The sequence below is a fragment of the Apis cerana genome, linkage group LG9, assembly GCF_029169275.1.
Source record: "Apis cerana isolate GH-2021 linkage group LG9, AcerK_1.0, whole genome shotgun sequence".
NCBI lineage: Eukaryota > Metazoa > Arthropoda > Insecta > Hymenoptera > Apidae > Apis > Apis cerana.
The window spans coordinates 4045887-4069167 of NC_083860.1; the positions used below are offsets into that span (position 1 = coordinate 4045887).

Sequence of the window (23281 nt, forward strand, 5' to 3'; positions counted from 1 at the left end):
AATTGATACGATTGATTTCTTTCTTCAAATTGATTCAATGAAATAATACATCAGTATTTAAATTGTAAATTTGAAGCACAATACTGGGTTAAGTAATAAAGTAATTAATTTAATCACTTAATAAAGATCGAGATATAAAACAAAAACAAGTTAATCCAAGGATCCAATAAGCAGGATCATTCCGATAGGTTTCCTGGATAGTAGCACGCTAGATACACCGTAGCAAAATTTGCATGGGGCAATATTATTTTACCCTCGAAACCGCTAACTGGCTCATTGACGTGCAAACGCAGCCACAAACGGTTACAGTTTAGCTGGTCATAATACCTTTTAACGTTCGCTAGAATTAAGATAATTTATACCTTTAATGCCATCTAAATTGCACTTGGTAACCAGCATGGACATGGACTATTCGCTTCTCGTGCATTTTTTTCTACAAATATAATAATAATGTACGGATATTTCATTTATCCTTTTAAAGTATTGTGTTATGCTTTTACAATATTATTATTGAATTTTACGCGAATGAATTGAAATAAATGAATTAGAATTGATTCTAATTTCATGTTACAACAAAGTTTATATTAAAAGAAATTAAATATATATTCATAGTTCTCCTATAAGTGTTTACCTGATATTGTACATTTTCAAAATAATTATTGTCTTCACATATTTTATCTGGAAATACTAATATTATTGCAGTTCTGAATAAATTTGAAATAATGAAGACACATAAAAAATGCGGAGTCATGTAAATTTTAAAAAATATAATCTGGATGATAAAATGTACATTATTTATATAAACGTGCAATTATTAATTTTAAACATTTATTCATTCTGTTTTATTATTTTACATTTTACATTTTTTTTCACACATGCTTTATATTAATTATTCATTGAAGAATAAAAGATTTCAATTCTTAATTAAACTCAATTTCATATTTTTCGTAAAAATCCTGCTATATATTATGCTGCATATGTTGTCCCTAGTATCCTAAAATTAAATCGATAATTATAATGGTATTCATACGACGAAGCAGCTAATTCTTTGAAGCAAGACTTTAAATTTTAAAAAACCCGTTGACACACTTCTCTAGCAATTGCCCCAGCTTCGTTTCGGATATTCCGCTTCAACTGGAGCGGACTAGTTGAGTTTCCGTAAGCAGGGTGTTTAAAGAAGTTGCATAAGCAAAAGTCAAGTGGAGCAAAGTTGAGATCTCTTGCAAGTCAGTCAGTGTCACCACATCTTGAAATTAATATTTCAGAAAAAAAATTCTCTGGTAATTTCTAGAATTATATCTTCAGCGTCATGAAACATGTGTTATTCAAATAATAAAAAAAAATATGTATAATTTAAATGTGTACTTAATATTTATAATAATAATATAATTATGGTTTCTTTGAAATACACCAATTTAACGATCAAAATTATTTTACATAAGAATATTCTTTCTCATGAATACTTCACATTAATGTTATAATTAATATACAAGTATTTGTCGAACCGAAAATAAATTTCACTATCGTTATAATGATAAAATAATTGAATCGTAACCGTATTTCATCGAAAAAGTTTAATAATTTTATAGAATTTATAATGTATGATTAACTGCAGAAGTATATAAATTATCATTTCTATTGAACACGTGAAAAATATTATTTCAGAATGCAATTTTTAGCAACTTTTTCATTAGATTTCATATTATGTAAATATTTATCATTTTGAGATATATCTTCTTTTGATAAAATTTACAAGTTACTTTCCTATATTCGTTTCACGTTTACTATTTTATTTATATCACAGGAAGTTAGGAAAAAAAAAGTTAGAAAACTGAAACTTATTTCAGAGATAGAAAGAAATTTTAATTTTCAGAAAAATTGATAAAAGTTTCGTTTTCAATTTGATCGAATCGAGTTGTGATTTATTTTATAGCTTTCATTTTGTTATTTATCAAGCTTGCGAAACGTACATAATAAACTTTACTTTCCTAACGATTAGGTGAATACTAATTAATGAATAGCGGATAGAGATAACGTGATTAATGGCATTAATATCACAGCAAATAAGCATTATCGAAATCGACAATACGAAAATTCCTATTTTCTGTTCTATCTCTGATTTCAATTATTAAATAAAAACGTTGCACGAAGAAATAAAAATATAAATATAAAAGAATACAATTGCATTTTTCACACGAATATTTTACTGGCAGTATCTTGGGAAATTTCGTTTTGAATATTTGGTATCGTTCTTACGAAAATGGCTATTCCGAGACAATGTAGATGCATATATTGAAAAAATAATATTTTTCAAATTTAAACTGTGATTTTTTTTTCAAGATTTATTTAATAAAAATGATTTTATTTATTTATAAACAAATAGCATTCAAATTTAATGCTAAATAAATATTATAAATTAAAATTTTTATGTTAATTTTCCATCTGAATTTAAATTGATATAATGATTTTTAAAAATTCTTATTTTAATATTTTCTATGTTTGTTTAAAATTATACTTCTCTTCTAATCTGATCTATTGTTTTTTTTTTATTTATGAAATTTTTGACAAGAAATCTTATTGGTAAATTCACTGATAAAACCCGAGTGAGACACAATTTCCTTTATTTTTCCCTTTTTCCTCTTTTATTTCAGCATCACTGTCGAATTTACTTTGTCTTTACCATCCTGTGACATAATATTCTTTTTATAAAGCTGATTTGTATATTTTTTATATAACAGTATCCAATTTTACTTAACATCATTTCAAAATAGAGTTTTTAACACAAAGCTTTGTGAGAAGATTTTATTTCACATTTTTCATATATTTACCTTTTTTTTCCCTCCCATTTGAAAATTTAGTGAAAATATATCAATAATATTTATATAATAGAATATTGTTGGAAAAAGACTCTATCAATCACTCTTTATCTATCATTCTCTCACAATTGAAAATACTTCTAATTGTAATATTGATAGAGAAAAATTATATAAAGGCAAACTAAAAATTTTTATTTTCTTTTATTCTATCCTGAAGAAAAAATAATTTAAAATAAATAAAGAGATTATATAAAATAATATTAAAATAAGAAAAATCTTTCTGTTTTTGTTAATCATTAAATCAAATTTTCAATATAGTTATACGAAAAAATTCTTTTTTTTTAAATATTTTATTCTTTGGTAATCTTGAACATTAAACTATCGAACAAAAAAGTTCATAAATTATAATTAAATTTGCACAATAGAATATCCCAGGATCACATTTCATTCATTAACTTTGATATAAGAAATTCAAACAAGTAATTAATATGCAAATCAAACTTTTTACTTCAATGACAACAATAAATATAATACTTTACATCAATAAATTATAATGTACAAAAACTCTGATATTAAGTTTATAACAATCTATTATAACTCTAAAATTATCTCAAAAAAAAAAAAAAAATGAAAAAACTATAGAAATTAAAAAAAAAAACTATCGAGCTACTCTTCAATTTTAATAACTCACGAAAAAAAAAAATTTCCATGCAAACATGGAGAAATAAAATCCGCGTTGTCCACGAGATATCGAATTACCCTCCCGCGCTATTATTTTCGCGATAAACACATGACAACATTCGCGAGCAAGATATTCGATAAAGGGAAAGTTTCCATCCGAGCGCGCCCTCGTCCATTTTCTCGCCAGTATCTGGCGAGTCCGGTCGCTTCCGAAAATTATGGTTAAAATTGTACCGATATCCGTACACTTTCGCGCGTTACACACACGTACACACACCCTCGTACCGAGGATTTACATATAGATTAGACGGATGTACACGGCTTGAGAGGGAAATAGAAACGTGGCGTGGCTATCAATGGGGGGAATCGTGTGACGATTTTGGCCCGATTTCAAGCAAAACCGGTTCCAGACGCACATACGTGCCTCGTATTCCATCTACATCCGTGCCATTTCCTTCGACGCGTTCGTTGTCAAGAAAATATTAGGTTAGACTCTTAGTCTTAGTTAATCTCGATATTATGTTACAGTATTATTTTTACTGTCACTGTTGTCGCATAATTCGTGTTATCCATCGTCAATGGTTCGATGATGACAGCAAACATGTCGAAGAGTAATATCATAGTATAAATTTTTGCTTTAGTTAGTGGTGAACGCGGGAATTTCAAACGCGGTTATTTTGAAGATCGATCTCTTCAGACACTGGCACTATTCCAACGAATTATTCCAATATAGAATCTGGTATTCCGCGTGATATATCGTATTGCAGCGTCGAGAATCAAACCTTTACTTTATTTCTCTTTTTTTCTTATTCTTCCTCCACTTTTCGAACCTACCGACGTGACTCTTCTCTCATTACGTAGTTTGAAAAGGAAGCGGAGAGGCTATTGAACGTGTCGATGGAAATCGATGATAGAAAAATCATATTCTATACATGCTTCCTATTTATCTATCTATTTTCAATGCTGGTCGGTCTTCCAAAGAGTTAATTTCTGTATGAATTTCGCGTGAGGATGGTATATTCAGCATTTTGGATTGATTAAACTTGCGAATAATGTTGTATTTACTTATAGATAATTCCTTGATTAGTTTCTGATTGATTTTTATTTATGTAAATATTGTGAATTGAATGCTCTCTATCAAGTAACGTTATGTGTATAATAGATTTAAAGTTTATCGTATTATTTATAGATTTTGATTATTGCTCGGCAAATTTATAATATTCTTGCCTGTGCAATTTTTAATAGTTTGATATAAGGTAAAAGATATTAAATGAAATATCGATTATTTCTATTGACGTTATTTTCACAATTCTAAGTATCTTTCAATGAAAATAAAATATATTGACAATTACGATTTCATCTCACTCGCTTTCTTTGTAATTACTTTTTTTCATGTGAAAAGCGATTTATTTTTCGATATTATAACGCGTAACATCATTTGGAAATATTAATCGCATTTCATGGCGCGAAATTATATACATGCTGGTGAACTTGTTTCTTGATCGTTTCATACGCCACGTGTTGCATAAATTGTGATTCCAAACAGTTTCGCGTTATAAATTCAACGAATGTTCTATGCACCGTAAAAAATTGCACGTGTTTTCAACGTTCAGTTCGTGAAGTATGTAAAAGTGATCGTAACACAATGTTTCAACGCTTCGTTGCACAACTATTTACGTACTTCAATTATTCCATCTGTATGGCTCTAACTGCTGCCGTTAAATATGAGACTGTAAATTTTTAACAAATTTGCTTAATGTTTTTTCATGTCGAAGTCACCACTTCGTGTTCTTTACACGTGTCAAAATCATACAATGTGCGATTTCTATGCAATTTTCAATTCACTCGACCAAATAAAGCGTTAAATATTGTTTTCTATGAAATCACTGCAGATGGCGACTGCATTTGTTTTTTTTTTTTTTTAATTAAATGGGACAAGAGGCTTTCATTTTGTAAGAAATAAATTTTTCCATAAAAGTTTTTTATAAAGATTTCTAAGTAAACAAAAGAACATTTATTCCTTCATTATGTACTAACATCCCTCAAAGGCTATTACGAATGAAATTTCTAAGGAAATGTTGTTTTAACACAATTTCTTCTGATGATGGCTTTTGTAGTTAGTGTCGAAACAAAAGAATAATATAGTGGATAACGAATATAAAAAATTTTTCGAGAACTATATCATACGTAAGTTTCATAAGAATCAATTTACATTTGAAAATTGTTTCTTTTCAAAATAAAAATATAATAAGAAAAATTCTTTAAAATATAAGAGTATATCAAATAATTAATTTCATAGATTTACAATTTGATTTTTCTAATAATCTTGAATATATGATTTTCAAATAATATAATTCTTAAATTTTAAGTAAAATTTGAAATCTTTCTTTTTGTTCGAAAGTATTTATTATTTCTTTTTTTTTAAACGCGATTTATAAAAATATACTGCTCTTATCGGCTTCGGTAAAAAAAGAAAAAAAAAAGAAAAAGTGACGGCAGACAGCAATATCCTGAAATTCTGTGAACGAAAAAACAAAAGTGTTGGCGTATTTACGGATAGTAGCTGCTATTCAAGCGACACGCAATATTGCATCCATGATAGCAAAACATCGTGACGGTTTGTTGTTTTATTCCTGCTCCATGCCAGCTGGTGTTTGACTGGTATTTAATTTCTTTCGTTTGATCTTCTGTTCCAGGCGCTTTTGCAAGCACATGACGTAGCGGGACATGAAGTTTATGGCGAAGAAGCCACCAGAGTTACGCCACCTCCTCTTCTCCCCTATCTGAACGGAGGCGACGATCTCGAGGGACAAAACGGTGATTTGGACCTCGAAAATGTAACGCGCGTCAGGCTGGTCCAATTCCAAAAGAATACGGATGAGCCAATGGTAAGAAAATAATATGTATCATATATATATAGTATAATTTTTATAGTATAATTGCATAAATTAAATGTATAACGTGTCAGGTAAGTCAGATAATTAAAGATTAAATTTTATAAATAATTTTTTTAAAGATGTATGAAATTTATGGAAAAAATTATCCGAAAATGTTCTTTGGAAATTTATTATTATAAGCTATGAAAAATTAAATTTTCTGTAAATTATTTCAATAAATATGATATAATGTAAATTCGAAAATACGAAAATATTAATATCATTAAATTTGAGAAGTGAGATTATCAAATTTTTTAAATTTATTATCTTTTGTATAAATAAAATTTGTCTTCGATAAGAAGAAAACATGTTGAAGGAAAGATAAAAAGATAGCATTACTTGTTTGGTTGCAGGGAATCACTTTAAAAATGAACGAAGATGGAAAATGTGTGGTAGCACGAATTATGCACGGTGGTATGATACACAGACAAGCGACCCTTCACGTGGGTGACGAGATTAGAGAAATTAATGGGATACCGGTGGCCAATCAATCTGTCAATGCCTTGCAAAAGATACTCGTGAGTACAATTAGATCAAATCATAGATATTGTGAAATATTATTGATTGATGTGCGATACGTACGTATTTGAATAACTTCGCATGATTTACATTGTTTCAATTGTTTGCTTTTGTTTTCTTGTTTCCTTTTTCTGAAGAATATATAAATATATAATGAATCTCGTAACTGAGACAAATAATATCTTATTTTGTCGAATGATATAAAATGAAATTATATAAAAAAGAATACAATAATAGATAAAATTCATTTTTTTTAATTTATTCAAAATTGGTGTATTATTTTTTTATTCTGCAATATTTAAAATAATAAGTAGTTTATAAAATAATAGAATTCTTTTATAAGCTATATTCTTCAATCATTTATTTTGTGATTTTAATATTAAAATAATTATATTTATATTTATATCATTCATATTGAAAATAATCTTTTAAGATAAATGCAAATATACATATACATGCAAATATAAACGGAGAAAATTTTACGAATATATAAAATTCTACGATCAGATCGATATCACAGAAAATCTGCCCTGATTTTCCGATTCTGTTATATAACCAATAAAATCTTCAGTCATTTTGATATATACGTCGAGTTTATCGCTAGTTTCGGAGATTTGACATCAAATCTGACATTAATCCATCGTAATTCTTTGCTTCATACTAAATACTAAATACTCAGTGACTCCTACAAAAGCATGATATTTATACAGTGATATTTATACTAATGATTAATTAAAAATCATTATCTTCGATGTTGTAATTAAATTTATTTTTTTCTTATTTTTAATACAATTTAATCGAGTTTCTTTTTTGGAGAATTATTCTGTTTGAATTGACCTATATATTTATTCAAATAATTAGTAGAAAATTATATTTAAAATTTTTCTTCCACTTTGAAAAAATCATTCTTTTGAATATCTGTATGATACTTCTTTAAACTTGACTACTTGTCCTCAAATATTAACAATTCGATTTTTTGTTTCAGCGGGAAGCACGAGGTTCGGTGACGTTCAAAATCGTGCCATCGTACAGGAGCGCGCCACCCCCCTGTGAGGTACAAGTAAGCCCTAAAACCCAAACCCAGTCCCAGAATCCAAGTACAACTAATAAATCCGTGGCCACGGCAGTGTCGAGCACCAGCTCGGCCACTGCCGCGATCAAATCCGGGAAATCAGTGAAAACCTCTACGGCTAGCAACACAAAAGAGAAAAGTAAATCCAAGTCTTCTAAAAATAAAAGTGGCTCTTCTTCGACCGACAGTACACCTAGACGACGACTTAATCCCTTATCAGCTCTCAGATCGCGAAAATCTTAAACTCGAAGAATCTTTGATAGATAATACGATATATTGATTCGATAGATTGATTCGATAGTTCTTCTGATGTTCTTTCTAATAGGAATAGATTTTGTGTTTTGTGTTTCATTGAGTAATTTTTCCGTAGTGATCTTTTTTCTGGTTTTAAATTACAATCGTTGGGAAAATATTAGAATATTTTCTGATAGAACACTAGTTAAAATTAGATAATATCTTATAATCTTGAAGATATAGTCTTACTTGAAAATAAATAAAATATTCTTTATCATATTTTATTATTATATTCGTGTTTTTCTTTTTCTTTTTCGTTTTATATATATATATAAATTTTTTCATCAAATTCTTCTATTTTGATTGATTTTTTTAATATAATATTTCATTTCATTCATATCAAAATATACAATTTTGCGTCAAGAATTGTTATCAATATTAAGATTAAATTCTTGTAAAGTTTTTTAATTTTCAAATGGTATTTATTTTGATTATTGGGAATATGGAAATTCAAACGAAATTAAGTAGTAATATTCATGAAAATGTTATTTAACTTTATCGTTCATCAAAAGATTTGCAAGAAAATTTATAAATTTTTCATTAGCAATCTCGATAAAGATTTATTAATGGAATACTACTTATAACAGATGCATAATTACTATTACATTATTTATTTCAAAAATATATCAGAAAGTTTATATCTGAAAGTTCAGAATATTCAATTATTGAAATTTTTTTGTATATGATAATAATTATAATCATCGAACATGTGAATATGTTTCAGTTTTTGTTACGAATCCACAAAAAATTATAATCTTTTTATTTGTTTATGGAAAATTATATTATTGATGGAGTGCCAACATTAGATTTTGATTATTAAATTTAAGTATTTTTCTTAATATTAAAGTGTAAAATAGTATATTAGAATTCATTTGATCGTTATGAAAAAATATAGAATTTTATAATGTGATATTACAAAACACAAAGATTAATTTAATTAATTTTCAAATAAAACTTTGAAAACTTGAGAAAATTTAATCGTATAAAATTTCTTCTTTGTCTAATATCGATTTTACTATATAATTAGAAATATAAAAATTAATAACATAGTTCAATCAGTAAGTTCTTTAATTAGAAGAAAGCTACTTATAGTTTGTATAGATAGACTTGTCACTTTATAAACAATATTAGAATATTAGAACACCTATTTCGTGTCACTGTGATGATAGAAATTAATTCCTTGGTATTCAGTTAGTCAGTTGTTTGATAGTCTGCTGCTCGCCTATATAGGATGAGCTTAAATAACAGAATGCCATCTAACTTGAGATTAAATAAGGAATTTTATTTTAAATAAGTGATTTCCGATAAATAAACGTGCTTTTTAGAAATTTATTACTGAGAAAGTACGTACAAATTAATTCTAGCCAATTTATATTCCTATTTTTTCTTTATCCTGTGAATTGTATAATATTAGGTTGAGTAATCAGTTGTCTCTTTTTTAAAATGTTATTAATATCAACTACTGTGAATAAAAGTACAAATCAGATTATATATTTATATTAGATATGATAAAAATTATTACAAAATTGTTAAAATTATTATTAATTTTTTTTACTTATTTAAAACAAAAAATAAATGAATTAATTATCTAATATACTAATAATTTACACAAAAAAATAATTAATTAAATAAATTTTATATAACACTTTCAAATTTTTAAGGAAATGCAGACAAACTTATTACTTGATCTAATATCTGAATAGAGAGAAGAAATATATATATATTAAATATTTTAGTATTGAAATTTTCTAGTCTTTATTCATCGACAAAATGAAGGTTTCATTTCGGTATTTAGTCTTGTACTACGCGTCTAGTCTTTTGTACAATAGTCGAGAATGATTTGGACTGGAATCGCATTGGAACTTGAGAAGTTCCATGGATAGTCGGTAGTTTATACGTAGTTAAACATCGAGTTTCATGAATGGATAAACGTGGAAAGAGACAGTTCGTATAATAGATTACAGTATACCTTGTGTACTCGAATCTGGCGTGTTTTGATTTGTTAGATCTTGGTATTTATATATATATTTGGTGTTACACTGTTTAGAGAATTTCTATGAAGCTTTAATAGTTAAATTTATAGGTGTTAAGTCTCGAATCTAAATTGGAATTTCAGTTTCTCGAATTATTTATATATTTATATTTTGAGTGGATATTAATTTTTTTATTGATATTAAGAAATAAATTATTATTAAGTGATCAAGTTAAATACTAGATAAAAAAAAAGTATAATTAATATCATTTTATTTTTATTTAATAAAGCTTGTTGATATTATTATATTAATTTGAAAACTGTGAGATTTTATTATGTACTATTAAAAACTATTTTATATTTATTTTTAAAATTGTATTTCAAGATTTTCTTTCAATTTTATAATACATATTATATTTTAAACAATTTACATATATACTTTATATAAATATTTTTATTTCATTTCTAGAATGAAATCTATAAAATAATTAAATTCATAAAAATTTATATGCTTCACATATAAAGTAATTAAATATAAATTATTGGAATCTATTTCCTATTTTATTTAGAGATTTTTGCATACATTATAATATTATATGTTGTATAAAACAAAGAAGTTAATTATTAGAAGTCAACGATAGATTATGTTTAATAATAGAATTTAGTAATGTGAATATTTAATTGCTTAATAAATTTCCTAAATTACAGGAAATTGAATCGATTAGAGAAATTTAAATATTTCAAATATAGAATTAGATTTTGAAACATAAAAAAAATATATATATATATAAACTTATGATATTACATCCTATTATAATAATATATATATTCGTACCTGAACATTACAATCCCGTAATAATTGTCTTCAATTTGAGAATTCGTAGTTAATTTTTCTTTCTAATGCTTTTTAGATTGTAATCAACTATTAAGCTTTGTACCTTTGGAATTGGGTGAGCTAAGAAGTAATTTCCAATTTTTCTCTAAATGTATTTTTCGAATATTTTCTAATATTTATTAAATTTTTTTTTATGTAGACATAATAAATGTTTAAGATAAGCAAATATAGTCGTTTCTCTTAAAAATTCTGCAACCAGGGTAATATATCTTTCTTAATAATATTTCAAGAGGATAAAAAGTCGAACCTTTCTAAAAAGAATCCTCCGTCCAATAGTTTTAAAAAAAAACTTAATGTAAATAATAATTATTAGTTGATGCCTAGAATATAAAAAAAATTAATGTTCTACAAAAATTTTTATCATGTTTGAAAATTATCATTTTTTTTTTTACTTATAAAATAGTAAATTTGTTTTCTTCATCATTTTTTGAGTAATCATTTTTATAGTAGTATATGTATAGTGCATAAACGTATAATTTATATAAATTTTTAAATTACAAATAAGAATTATTGGAAATTACTTGTAGTTTTGCCTAATACTTTCAATTGATATTAGATAATTTTTATGCTCTAGGAATAAAGTTCTAACTAATAAATATGAATTTCATGAACCAATGGTTACTAAGAAATGAATTTAAAGGAATTACATCGAATTTCAATGTACTTGAATTGCTGAAAGAATCGAAACTGGGTCAAACACTGGATAGTTAATGCAAAAGATCGTTGTTCAATTTTGATATCTTCAAAATTTCTACGAAAGTGTTCATTCATGAATCATTCATTAATCAGATTATGAAATTTGATTTCTTAAAATAATATCAGATACTTTCGTGCACTAAGTCCTTTTATCCCGTAATAATATTCAATTATAAAAAATATTCTCTGCGAAAATATCATTATTAAAAAATAATTTTATCAAAGTTTCGTACATTGGTAAAAATACATTCACAAATTACGTTCATTTTACATTAACTTTTTTATAAATATATCTTTTTAAATATAAATTTAGATTAAACGAAATAGTTTTTAAATCATTTCTTTAATGACTCAAAATAAAACATCATCTATTAATTTTATTTAAAATTAATCACTATCAAACGAAAATTATCAAAAATTATGTTGCGTTTTTAATAAATTAAAAAGATATTAGAGCAATTACATATATTAAGAAATAATATTTTTTTAAATCAATAATAAACGCAGAGGATATAAAGAGTGAAATTAACTGTAAAATGAGGTATCTAACACGAAGTAACGTTATAAATTCATTAGAGAAAGTACGTGCGGAACGTGAAGCAAGATGCAGATTTTTTGAAATTAAGCCAACCAGGATTTAATTGAGCCATTTCTACCCCTACAAATGAGGTTTTCAGTTACCTGCTAACGAACTCTGAAAAGAACGTAGCTGAATACAATGTTTTTTCTACTTTTTTTTTCAATGTTTTTACGAAGTCTTGACCTCGCTATAAGATACCATTTTTGTCCATCTTGGTAAAAAAGTTTTTCCAGGATAATTATTTTTAATAATAATCGTATGATTTATTAAACGGAGCCGATAATTAAAGGTTTTCACTGATTTCTTTGCCTACATATATACAATACATACACACAGATATATAATCAAAAATTATTATACACTTAATACACTTAAACACAAAGACACTTAAGTCATATAACCAATTTCTTATACCTATATTGAAGCTTAATTTACTGTTTCACGTATCGGAGAGAGAAATTTTGCTTAAAAATAATTATGATAGTTTTTTTCGTTTTTTTTTTTTGCATTGTCCGGATATAATTTTAATTTTAAAAATTATTTATTATATTTCGTTTCTTTCTCTGTATTTGAACAGTATATGTATAAATACAAAAAATATTCATTTTTCAGCTTAATATAGATATTATTTCAATATCCAATGAACTCTCGACAAGAGAGCTTTGTTTTTATCATTTAATTATCAAGGAATAATCCGTTTCTTTATTTGCAATTAGATAAATGCAAAGTGAAACATACTTTGCAATTACAAATTTTACATAATGCTTTCACTTAATAATATAAATATTAATCTGCAAATTACCATTGTTTTAATTTATATTGGAACAACCAGATCGTGAATTTGCCACTTAATTAAATATTCCGTGAAATTGAAAGTAGTTTTTCAAAAAAAAAAAAAAAAAAAAGATGCTATTTAATGCTGATTATTTAATTATCATATTTTTATGCTTTTTTCTTTTTGCATATATATATACATATATATAGATATTAGATACATTTAATTGAATAAATAACATATATATAGTATAGAATTTTAAACACACATATATACACACACATATACATATAGAACATAAACACGATTTATCCCTTCTCCTCTTTTGCTTCAAATATACATATGCTCACATATGTATATATTTATACGTAGAATATATATATTCGTCATTTAATATGTTCGTTTCGAACAGTACGGATGAAAGTAATTTTGCGATGACGAAATATGTGAGGGAAGAAAGTAATTTCTTTTTTAAAAATTTCATCACAACAATGTCGATTCTGGGTAAATTGATGTTTACATTAATACAAACAATATTAAATATTAATTATAATTTGAATAATTATTGAAATTATTAAATTATACAAAGCACGTAATAATTTTTAATATTAAATGTTTTTGATTATTTAAAATAATTGTTTGATCATATGTAATATTTATTTCGATTATATGCTAATATGCTATTCTTGGTATTAAATATAAATTTATATATAAATATATAATTTTAATGCACGATTACGTTTCGAAAAAAATTTGAAATTTTTTTTCTTTTTAAGTCTTTCATTAATTTTTAAATAGGTGTAACATTTGTTTCTCCCACATATGTAGATGTAATCAAATTTTTGATAGATATTATATAAAATAGTGAAAAAAAAGTGAAATTAATAGAAATAATACCCAGCATCGCATGATATACATTATTTTAAAAATTATTCTATGTTAAATCACTAAGTTAAAATGCTTCATAGTCTTCCTAGATTTATCTCACAATTTGTAGCATTTGTCGATAATTTCGACAACATATAGATTATACAAGAATTCAGTCAATTTTTATAAGAAATTTTAAAAAAAAATTTAAGAATTTTCAATTATTGTTTATAATTATTAGAATTATTAATATTATTGTATATAAAAGAATATGTTACATAATATTATTATTAATAATAATTAGATTACTTGTTAATAATAATATTTTAACAAGGAAAATTGATTAATCATTTAATTTGTGTGATATAAAGAGACTCTAAAATTAAATTTAATTAATTAAAAATTTTTTTAATTTACGGATAAATGCTGCAAACTCAAAGGATATTAAAGAAGCTATGATGCCAATTAACGTGTGATTTATCGTAGAATAACATGCAAACAGGGAGCGACGTGATTCATAGTATATATCCATAAAGAGTGATTTTCTCAAAAATAAGTAGAAAGTGTAAAATACTTTTTATCCGCACAAAATTTCCTTTTCAAAAAAAAAAAAAAAAAATCTCCACAATTTTCCCTACAAAAACCATCGTCATATTTCGTTCTGAAAAACGAGCCATATATCACATTTAATAAAGTAATTTGACACGCTGACTAATGGTTCCAAGCTTGATTAAGTAATAAATAATCCTATACTTTTTTCTCCTTGATAAATATTTATTGCTCAACAAAGCAAATCTATTTCCAATTTAGGAAACAGTGATAAATTATTGATTTAAACAAAACCAGAATCTTCAATCAGAACAATAGTTTACACGAGAACTTATCTAGAATTTATTGTTAGCCAAGATTGATCTTCAAAGTGTGTCGTTTATCTGGGAAAAAAAAAAAAAGGAAAATAATATTTTATATTTTCGACTTATTTTATGGGGAAAAATCACTTTCTCTTCTTAATATCACAGAATACGTCTCGCCTTGTTATAAACAAAACGCATAGAAGTGCAAACAAGAAATTCGCGAACGTGGAGTTTATTAATTTTTAACTCGTTAACTATATCTTGATTGGCTGTGAATCGAAGATTCACGGATGTTTAACATCAAGACAGTCGACAAGAAAATATATTCGGATACAAAATTTTGTATTACGACGAATTTCGAAATTTGCGCCTTGTTTCATATCATTTGCAAAGCAACGAAACGACTAAACAGGGACGACCCCCGTTTGCTAGAAGATAATTAAGTGCGATCCCATAGTTTGTACTTGTGATATTTGACAAACAGAAAAAAATACAAGGAAGAGGAAGAATAAGAAAAAAAAAAAAAATCAAAGAAATGGCGAAAAGAAGGCAAAGTTCAGTAGTCGAGCGGTGTAACAAAACGCTTTGGTCGGCGCTTTCGAGTCCACGGCGCGTTTGCATGTCTCTTCTTTCGAATCCTTCTATATATTTCTCTCATTCTCTCTGTTCTTTCTTTACGTATTTAAGGATGCGTCCCATTTCACTTGACCATTTTGAGAATTATATCAAAATGAAATCGTTGGGAAGAATATTCAATAGAACAGAAGATTCCTCTTAAAAGTTTTCAATTTTCATGAGAATTATTAAGGATTATTCAATTTCGTCTCCGTGACGCGTTATAAAATAAAAAAAAATTATTCAAATAATCATTCTTTCGATTATTATTTCTCTATGAGAGTCAATGAGTTAAGTAAAGTGGGACAATCTGTCTACATCTCTCTCACTCTGTCGTCCCCTTAAATATTCTTATACTATATTTCTCTCTGTTTCTTTTATCTCCTCATCTCTGTCTCTATCTCTATCGCTGTCTCTATCTGTTTTATTTTTCATTTATCCTTTAACGGCGGGTTGATCACTTCGTTCTGGTAGACAGTAATATATTATTGCGAACGAGTTTCGTAAGGAATGCACCTTTCGTTACAACATGTGTTGGAATGTTGTTTGTTGTTTTTTGTCGTAAAGAAGCTTTTGTTACACCCCTCATTATACCCTCACCTGCATGAAGGATATCTTTGCAAACGTTAAAGCTTTCCTTTCTGACCGGTATATATTATATATATAAATATATATTATATTTATAATTTTATTGCATCGTGATTTTAATTAATGCATACACTGTGCAATCTCTCTCGATCTTGATCGTTCGATCGATTGAAATAACGGGAATTATCTTCGACTTTCCCGATCATATTAATTTCCTGCACGACATGATGCATAATCGAATTGGTGATTGAATCTTTCTTTATATATATATATAGAAGAATATTTTTTAGTTCACTGATATAGTCACTTTTTATTTTAAACAGTTATATTATAACAGATTATATTATATAATGATGTTTAATTTAAATATAATTAATTTATTTTGAAATTTTAAATAAATTAGAATAATTGTAATATTTTGAAGAGTGTCATATATATAATTTTGAAAAACATTTTAATGTAAAGAAAAAAGTGAAGAAAATTGATTAAAATATATTAAAAATCATTGTAATAAGAATATAAATTCTTGAACGAAAACTTAGATTCTAGTAAATTAAACTTATTTATCTTGTAATAAATCGAATTTATTCTATTTTTAAAGAAAAATTTTTCCATATGTATAAAAATAGATTAAAAATCAAAATTACAATCACCGATTCGGAAAAGTAGTGCAATTTTATTTATTTATTTATTTATTTATTTTGGCATAAACACTCGAGTAAAGTAGAAATATCTCTGTTCTATCTGAAATCATGCAACACGCGTCTAATCATCATGATCATCTCGCATCCTCATCACGAGCGGATTCTCCTTGCTCAGAAGTTTGCACAACGAAGTTGTCACCGAATCTGCAAATATCTCTGAACATGCAGCTGAGGGTAGCCGAATACGATGAATCTTACGTTCTCTCTTCACATCGATTATGTTTCGTATATTCGTATATTAATCTCAGGGAATTCGATCAATGCGGATGCAACAACAACGATTCCTGTAAACAGAATAATTGTAATTGTAAAAGCTCTATGTTTCTCGTATCTCAAGAAATAATAGGTAATCGTTAATTGTCAAGCAATATCCGATAATCTTGAAAATAGTTTCTTGATCGATTGAATTAACGTTTCTTTTGATCTCATTTTGATCTCTTATTTGTACATGCATGGAATTTGTACAAGAGAACTTCGATAATTTTTTTATTGGTACGCGATGGAATTCGATGGGTCGAATATTAGGCAAATTTTCCTTTTTTGAATTGTCATTTTAAAAATTGATTAAGATGAATTTAATATTATTTTAAGCATAGATAAGTTCCTCTTTTTAAATTTACAAATAGTATAAATGTATTATTATATATTTTTCAGAAACAATATATACAATATATATCAATAGAAAATCATTTTCATTTATGTCACTTACTATTTTATTTCAAAATATTATATTTATAAATACATATACACAGTTTATGATTTAAAATTAAAAAAACAATATTTAAACAATATTTTTCATATCTTGTTCATATGATTTTTATTTTCTTAATTATAAATTCATATATATAAAATACAATTGCATTGTACTTTATAATCAGAACAATTACTTTTTTAAAGATTTGTGCCTTTAGTTTTAGTTTCCCATAGTTTTGAAATTTATTTCCTATAGTTTTCCTGCTTGATATTGTTACACATCCTTTTTGAAAAGAAAAGAATCCAGTGTAGATTAAAACCAGTGATTGTCCAATATTTACCGAATTCCATTACGAACTAGAACGGCCTTCAAAAAGAATGAAGATTGGAATTTTTTTATTTATCGATGTTCCCTTGTGGCAGAAAGTACGATTAAAATCCTAATTTCGCGTTTACGTTTTACGTCTCGATTTTTGTACATAGTTTGTACATGTATATATGCCTCTATATGTCGTTTCGATGTTTGATCCAGCGGTTTCATTATCCAATACGAAGAGATTGAAATCACCACGAGATGAGGCCGTGTCACTTGCCATGTGTACAGACGGCTTAATTGACAGGTTTTGTAAAGTATTGTAAATTGTGCCGAGTACATAGATACTTACATATACATATATATATATATATACTATATACATATAAATGTTAACACGAAAGTTTATCGATTATTACATATGTAAGTAAGTAAACGTGCTAATGTAATGGATTCTCTATTATGTACGATTATTATATCGTTCCGATATATTATACAAATCAGCACAAAACAGGTATTAACTATTCGCCAATCTAATTAATACAATCTGAAATTTTAATATTTGTAAAATTTCTGAAATTAAAACATCGATAGATTTGAATCAAAAAAATAGACAATTATAAAATTCTTGTTTGATGGTGTTTGGATACTTTCACACCCAACGACAATACAATCGACGTTCTTTATTATAAAACTTCTTAAACAAAACTGACCAGGCAAATTGCAAAATTATTATTATCAATAAGAAAGAAAATCTAAAAAGTATCCAATCGTATTTTGCAAGTACATGACATCCAATCGTTCCTGTTTTGTGCAAATTATTTATTTCCATATTAATTCGATCCAAGCAATTCTTAAGCAACCGCGCTTACAGTGCCGATCTGTATTTTTACGAGTCCTGTGCATATATATATATATTCACACCCGCTTGTGATACGCTTAAGACTATCTCTGTGAGCATCAATGGTGGGCCTTCTCCCCCTCCTCAGCTGGCATAGCGCAAAGTAACGTAAGTGTCTCCCGGTCGATCGCACCTGCCGTGGACACCTGTGTGTAACGATAAGAATTGTACCACCACGTTGTATATCTGGGAAGTGATATTTCTCTGTTACGTATAGTGTTGCACGCGAAACCAGTACCCATCAACGGCGGCGAGCAAAACGAGCAGCGGTATTATTGCGGCGGTGCATTGTACGAAGATATAATAAAGCACGAACTGCTGGAACATCATGATTCGTCGCACGTCACCTCCAAACGTGATTTCTCTTCTCTCTGTCCGTCGTAGATAACAATATAGCCGGCGACCGGACACCGATCTCTCGGTTTTAAGCACGTACACGTACCTTAAATTAATCGATTACTCGTGTTGTTTCACCCTTTGCACCGACTTACATACCCATTATGATTATTAAAGGTTTACGGCAGTTTCCCTTCCGTTAATCGATCGAGTCTTGATTGATTTTATTTCCAATCGAGGGATAGATTAAGCGTAAAGAAGAAAAATCTTTAGTGAGATTGTTTGTTTATAATTTTTAGAGTATCGTTACTCTTAAGTGGAAGAATTATGTGGCTTAATTTGAGCTAAAGTTAACTCGAGTGACAGTTGCATCGTTCTAGAATATTAAGGATGTTCTATTTACGTTTTCTTTTATCGGATCGGTATTTTACCGGAAATCTGTGCCGTAAACTCGTCGAAAATTCATTGTCCTGATACCACGACGATCCTTTGTAAAGTGCCAATCCCATACAAGTTATTGCAGTATGCGTGGACCAATTAGGTAACATTTATCTGTGTCTTTAACCCATTTCTCTGGCCATATTACATTATATGTACACCTTGAACCTTGGAATTGTGAATGAACAGTACCAATCGAAGGGACAGTACCGGAAAAAAGAACAGTGAACGATATTGCGAAACGTTGGATCTCAAAGAAATATTTACCATAGAAATATTTCACGATTATTCATCGATCTATTCATCGATCAGATCTGGCCTGGAAATGAAAGAAATCCACCTTAATCGTCTCCCACATCGAATGAAACCTCAGATCTCACTCTATATAAACACTCTCGAGAGATTCGCCATTTCCACGCCATTCACTGATAGAATCCCTCGTGAAATCGAGATGCAATAAATTTCGTATCAATCACGATATCTTCACGCAGTTCGATGTTTCTTTGCTTGATGGTACGCGTCCTTTTTTTTTTTTTCTTTTTTCTTTGCATATTCCCATAACGTTGCAACGAGACACGGGGCACAGAACCCTGCCGTTTTAATCCTCTAACAAGGAACCCTCTCTGGTCCGACACTCGATGGTAGAGCGCAGTTCCAATGGAAATCGAGCAGAGAATTCAGCAGCGTCAGCAGCAGTCAGTCCACCAGACGAGTTGTCGATAGTGCAGTACCTGCTATGTCACTGTGTAGAAGTTGTTGTATCCCCTTTTACTCCCTCGATTCCCATTATTTACCTATCATTCGTCAAACCATTCTTTCCCGATCCACTTTTTAGCTCTCTTTAAAGTAGAACGTAGCTTCCAATGCACGCCGGCAGCCATTCGACCATCAATATTATTATATCATACGAGAACGTTGTTGAGAGATCGGGTGAGGCAATTCTCGCGGTGACTTTTCTGGAACAGTGCGGCTTGAAACTCATGGAGAATCCTTCTCTTCCTCTATGGCTCCTCGTAAGATCAGTTTCATACATCTTAACCGTTCATGTGAGATACAAAAAAAAAAAAAACGGTCCATAGTCGAAGATATCGACCATAAAGGGCTCGTAAAGGAAGGTAGATTTTTCTATGAAACTGGTCTTTAGAATGCCTTCATTGTCTGTCTATTTTTATGCTTCACCGTCTCACATATACATACGTACACCTGCCCTTTAATGTTTCTTTTTTCTTCTATAGAAATATATATATATATGTGGATGGTAGACATTTTCATGTTTTTTTTCATTTTTTTTCCTTTTTTTTCTTTTCTTCTTTTTTTTTCTTTTATTATTAAAAATCTGATAAATCGTATATCTACAAGTGATCGTTCAACAGGCCGCATTGTAACTGTAAAGTCTTTGCGGAAATGAGCCACAAAAACGCGATTTAATAACGTAATATAACTTAATGTCGAACGTGAGTAAACTGTGGCGTTGCTCGACGCTTGTGAAAACGGGACATTGCTCGATCGTTCCTGGAAAATCGATTCTGTGTACCTCTCCCCATTTCTATATACTCTATTCCTCAAGATTTTCCATTTATTTGTACGCATTACACCGTTGACCTGTTTATTGAACTCGAGTTTTCGTGTAATAAGAAAGCATCACTTGATAAATACGTGCAAGCAGAAATCGATTCTTCCTGCGAAACGACGAAAAAGGTACCGTGATCTTTGGTTCTCCAAAGCTCGCACCTTGGTGACGCTTTTGGCTGTCGCGAAGCTACGAGCTCGATCGTTTTTCCTACGATCGATATGGATCGATGGTTCCAAGACTCGACTAGGTCGAGAGAGGAGAGCTAGAAAGGAAACTGCATGTGTCACAGCAATGCGTACCGTGAATCTCGGAAGCGTTGACGTAGCGCGACATTCCAACGTAGGTGTTCTTCTTTCTTTTTTTTTCCTTTTTTTTTCTTGTCTTTCAATTGTGTACATCGGGAAGAGAGAGAGAGAGAGAGAGAGAGAGAGAAAGCGCAAGAGTAAAGAAAATGACAAGAGAGAGAGAGAGAAAAAATAGAGAAATCGAGAAAATTCGACCGAGATCAAGTTTTGATGAACATGTTAATTAATCGATCTTCCTTTTTTCTGTTTCTTCAACGCTCTAGTTGTTCAGGATTAAGCCTCTGCCAGTGTTAGTAAGTACCGCCACTTGATCTGGTGTGATTGGACTGCTGTAGTTAGAAGGCTATGCGTTTATTCATACATACATATATTATCCACATTACATTTTGAACACACGCATATTGTGTACCGTGTGCGGTGTGAGTCTGAGTAAATAATGTTACGAACAATTACGCGCAAGCTAACGCTCAGATATCAAGGCAATGCTCGTGATTTATCGCTCGTGTGATGTTTGATCTTTTCTTTTTTTTTTTTTTATCCTTGCCAATGGTTTGTTTTTTGTTTCTTTTTTAGTTTTTGTATTTTAACGTGTCATTTAACAACTAATCAACGTTGGCATTACATTCATTAATGTCGTTAACTGTGCATTCGATGAAGATAATGTCAAATATTGTAATGTAACTTCGAACAGACAAGTTTATTGGTAAATTTTTCTTTTGAAAGTAAATATTCATTGGGAAAAATTTTATCAAATATTATCTGCAGCGAATATACATAATAGGATCCATTTAGATTTCTCTTAGAAAGTCTGAAATTTACCCAGACCCAAGCTGCACGATTATTATTCGATCACTATATCATACGCCATCGCAAGAAAGTAGGCTTCCATTTACTTCATTCCATCATGTTTCCTGCATTTTTTAGTTTTTCTTCGTTTTTTTTTCTTTTTTCTTTTACTCCAACATTTTGCTAGGTGAATATGATTTAAATGATAAAAACGTGTCAAGATGTGTTAAGTTTCGTAAAATAAAACGTTTATCCCTTTCTTCTCTCCTTTTCACCTTCCTTCACCTTCTCTTTTTATCTCATCTAGTACACCTGAACACAAGAGTTCTCCTTTTACTGCTAATGTTATGGCGTGCCTCGTAGTCACTGAGAGGCGTAGATGATTGCGCGACCATTGAACCATCACGTTAGATTTAGCCGTAGAGATTAGGCTTGTACGAATATACCAATTTTTCCCAATTTTTAATTTTCATTTTCTCTTACGTATTTTACACACAGTTTCTTTTCAGTTCTCGAAACGTTTGTCGAAACGATCTCACGAATCTGTCAGTTGTGCAAGAAAATCTTTGCAATTTTTAATATAACTTTGAGGAATGATGAAATATCCTTTAATAAGAAGGAACGGATATAAGTTTCTCTATTGAAACTTTTCAAATTTTTTCGCGTATTTATTTTCACATAAAATAGGATATCGTTGGGATGATAAATTGTTTCGTAAATCGAGTTTTTAGCTTGCAGAATTCAGATATAATTGATAATAACTTTTCAAGAATCAATCTTTGACGTACATTTTGTATTTTATCGAATATATCATGTAATCTTCTTAGTGCTAGCCAGCTTTTGTTGTTGTAACATTGTTATATTATTTATTATTTATTATTTTGAATACGAAAATTTAAAAATTACAGTAATTAATTCTAAAACTATACAAATGAATTTTCATTCATTGATACATATAAACATATTTATCTAAAACATCAAAAACACCATAGAAATATCTTTAAATTTCTATAAAACGTGCATGATAAAATGATAATAAAAGTTCCATGTTCAATGATAAAACCATTCGTAC

General features: G+C 28.4%; 1 protein-coding gene and 1 long non-coding RNA gene across 28 annotated transcripts in view; both read left to right on the plus strand.

Moving 5' to 3' along the window:
- Window positions 1-23281, plus strand: part of LOC108000913 (peripheral plasma membrane protein CASK) — a 235199-nt gene that overhangs the window by 197749 nt on the left and 14169 nt on the right. For 8 of the 27 annotated variants that reach the window (XM_028668220.2, XM_028668223.2, XM_062079489.1 and 5 more), the window contains 4 exons: window positions 6194-6385; window positions 6787-6951; window positions 7938-8006; window positions 21687-21716. In XM_028668220.2, the coding sequence (XP_028524021.2) occupies window positions 6194-6385; window positions 6787-6951; window positions 7938-8006; window positions 21687-21716 (456 nt within the window). Of the gene's footprint in view, window positions 1-6193; window positions 6386-6786; window positions 6952-7937; window positions 8013-21686; window positions 21717-23281 lie in introns of all 27 variants that reach the window. The other 19 variants (XM_028668226.2, XM_062079493.1, XM_062079498.1 and 16 more) reach the window with 3 other exon arrangements.
- On the plus strand, window positions 8746-19095 carry LOC133666685 (uncharacterized). The gene is made up of 2 exons (XR_009831167.1): window positions 8746-18879; window positions 18989-19095. It is a non-coding gene; the product is annotated as an uncharacterized LOC133666685 (long non-coding RNA).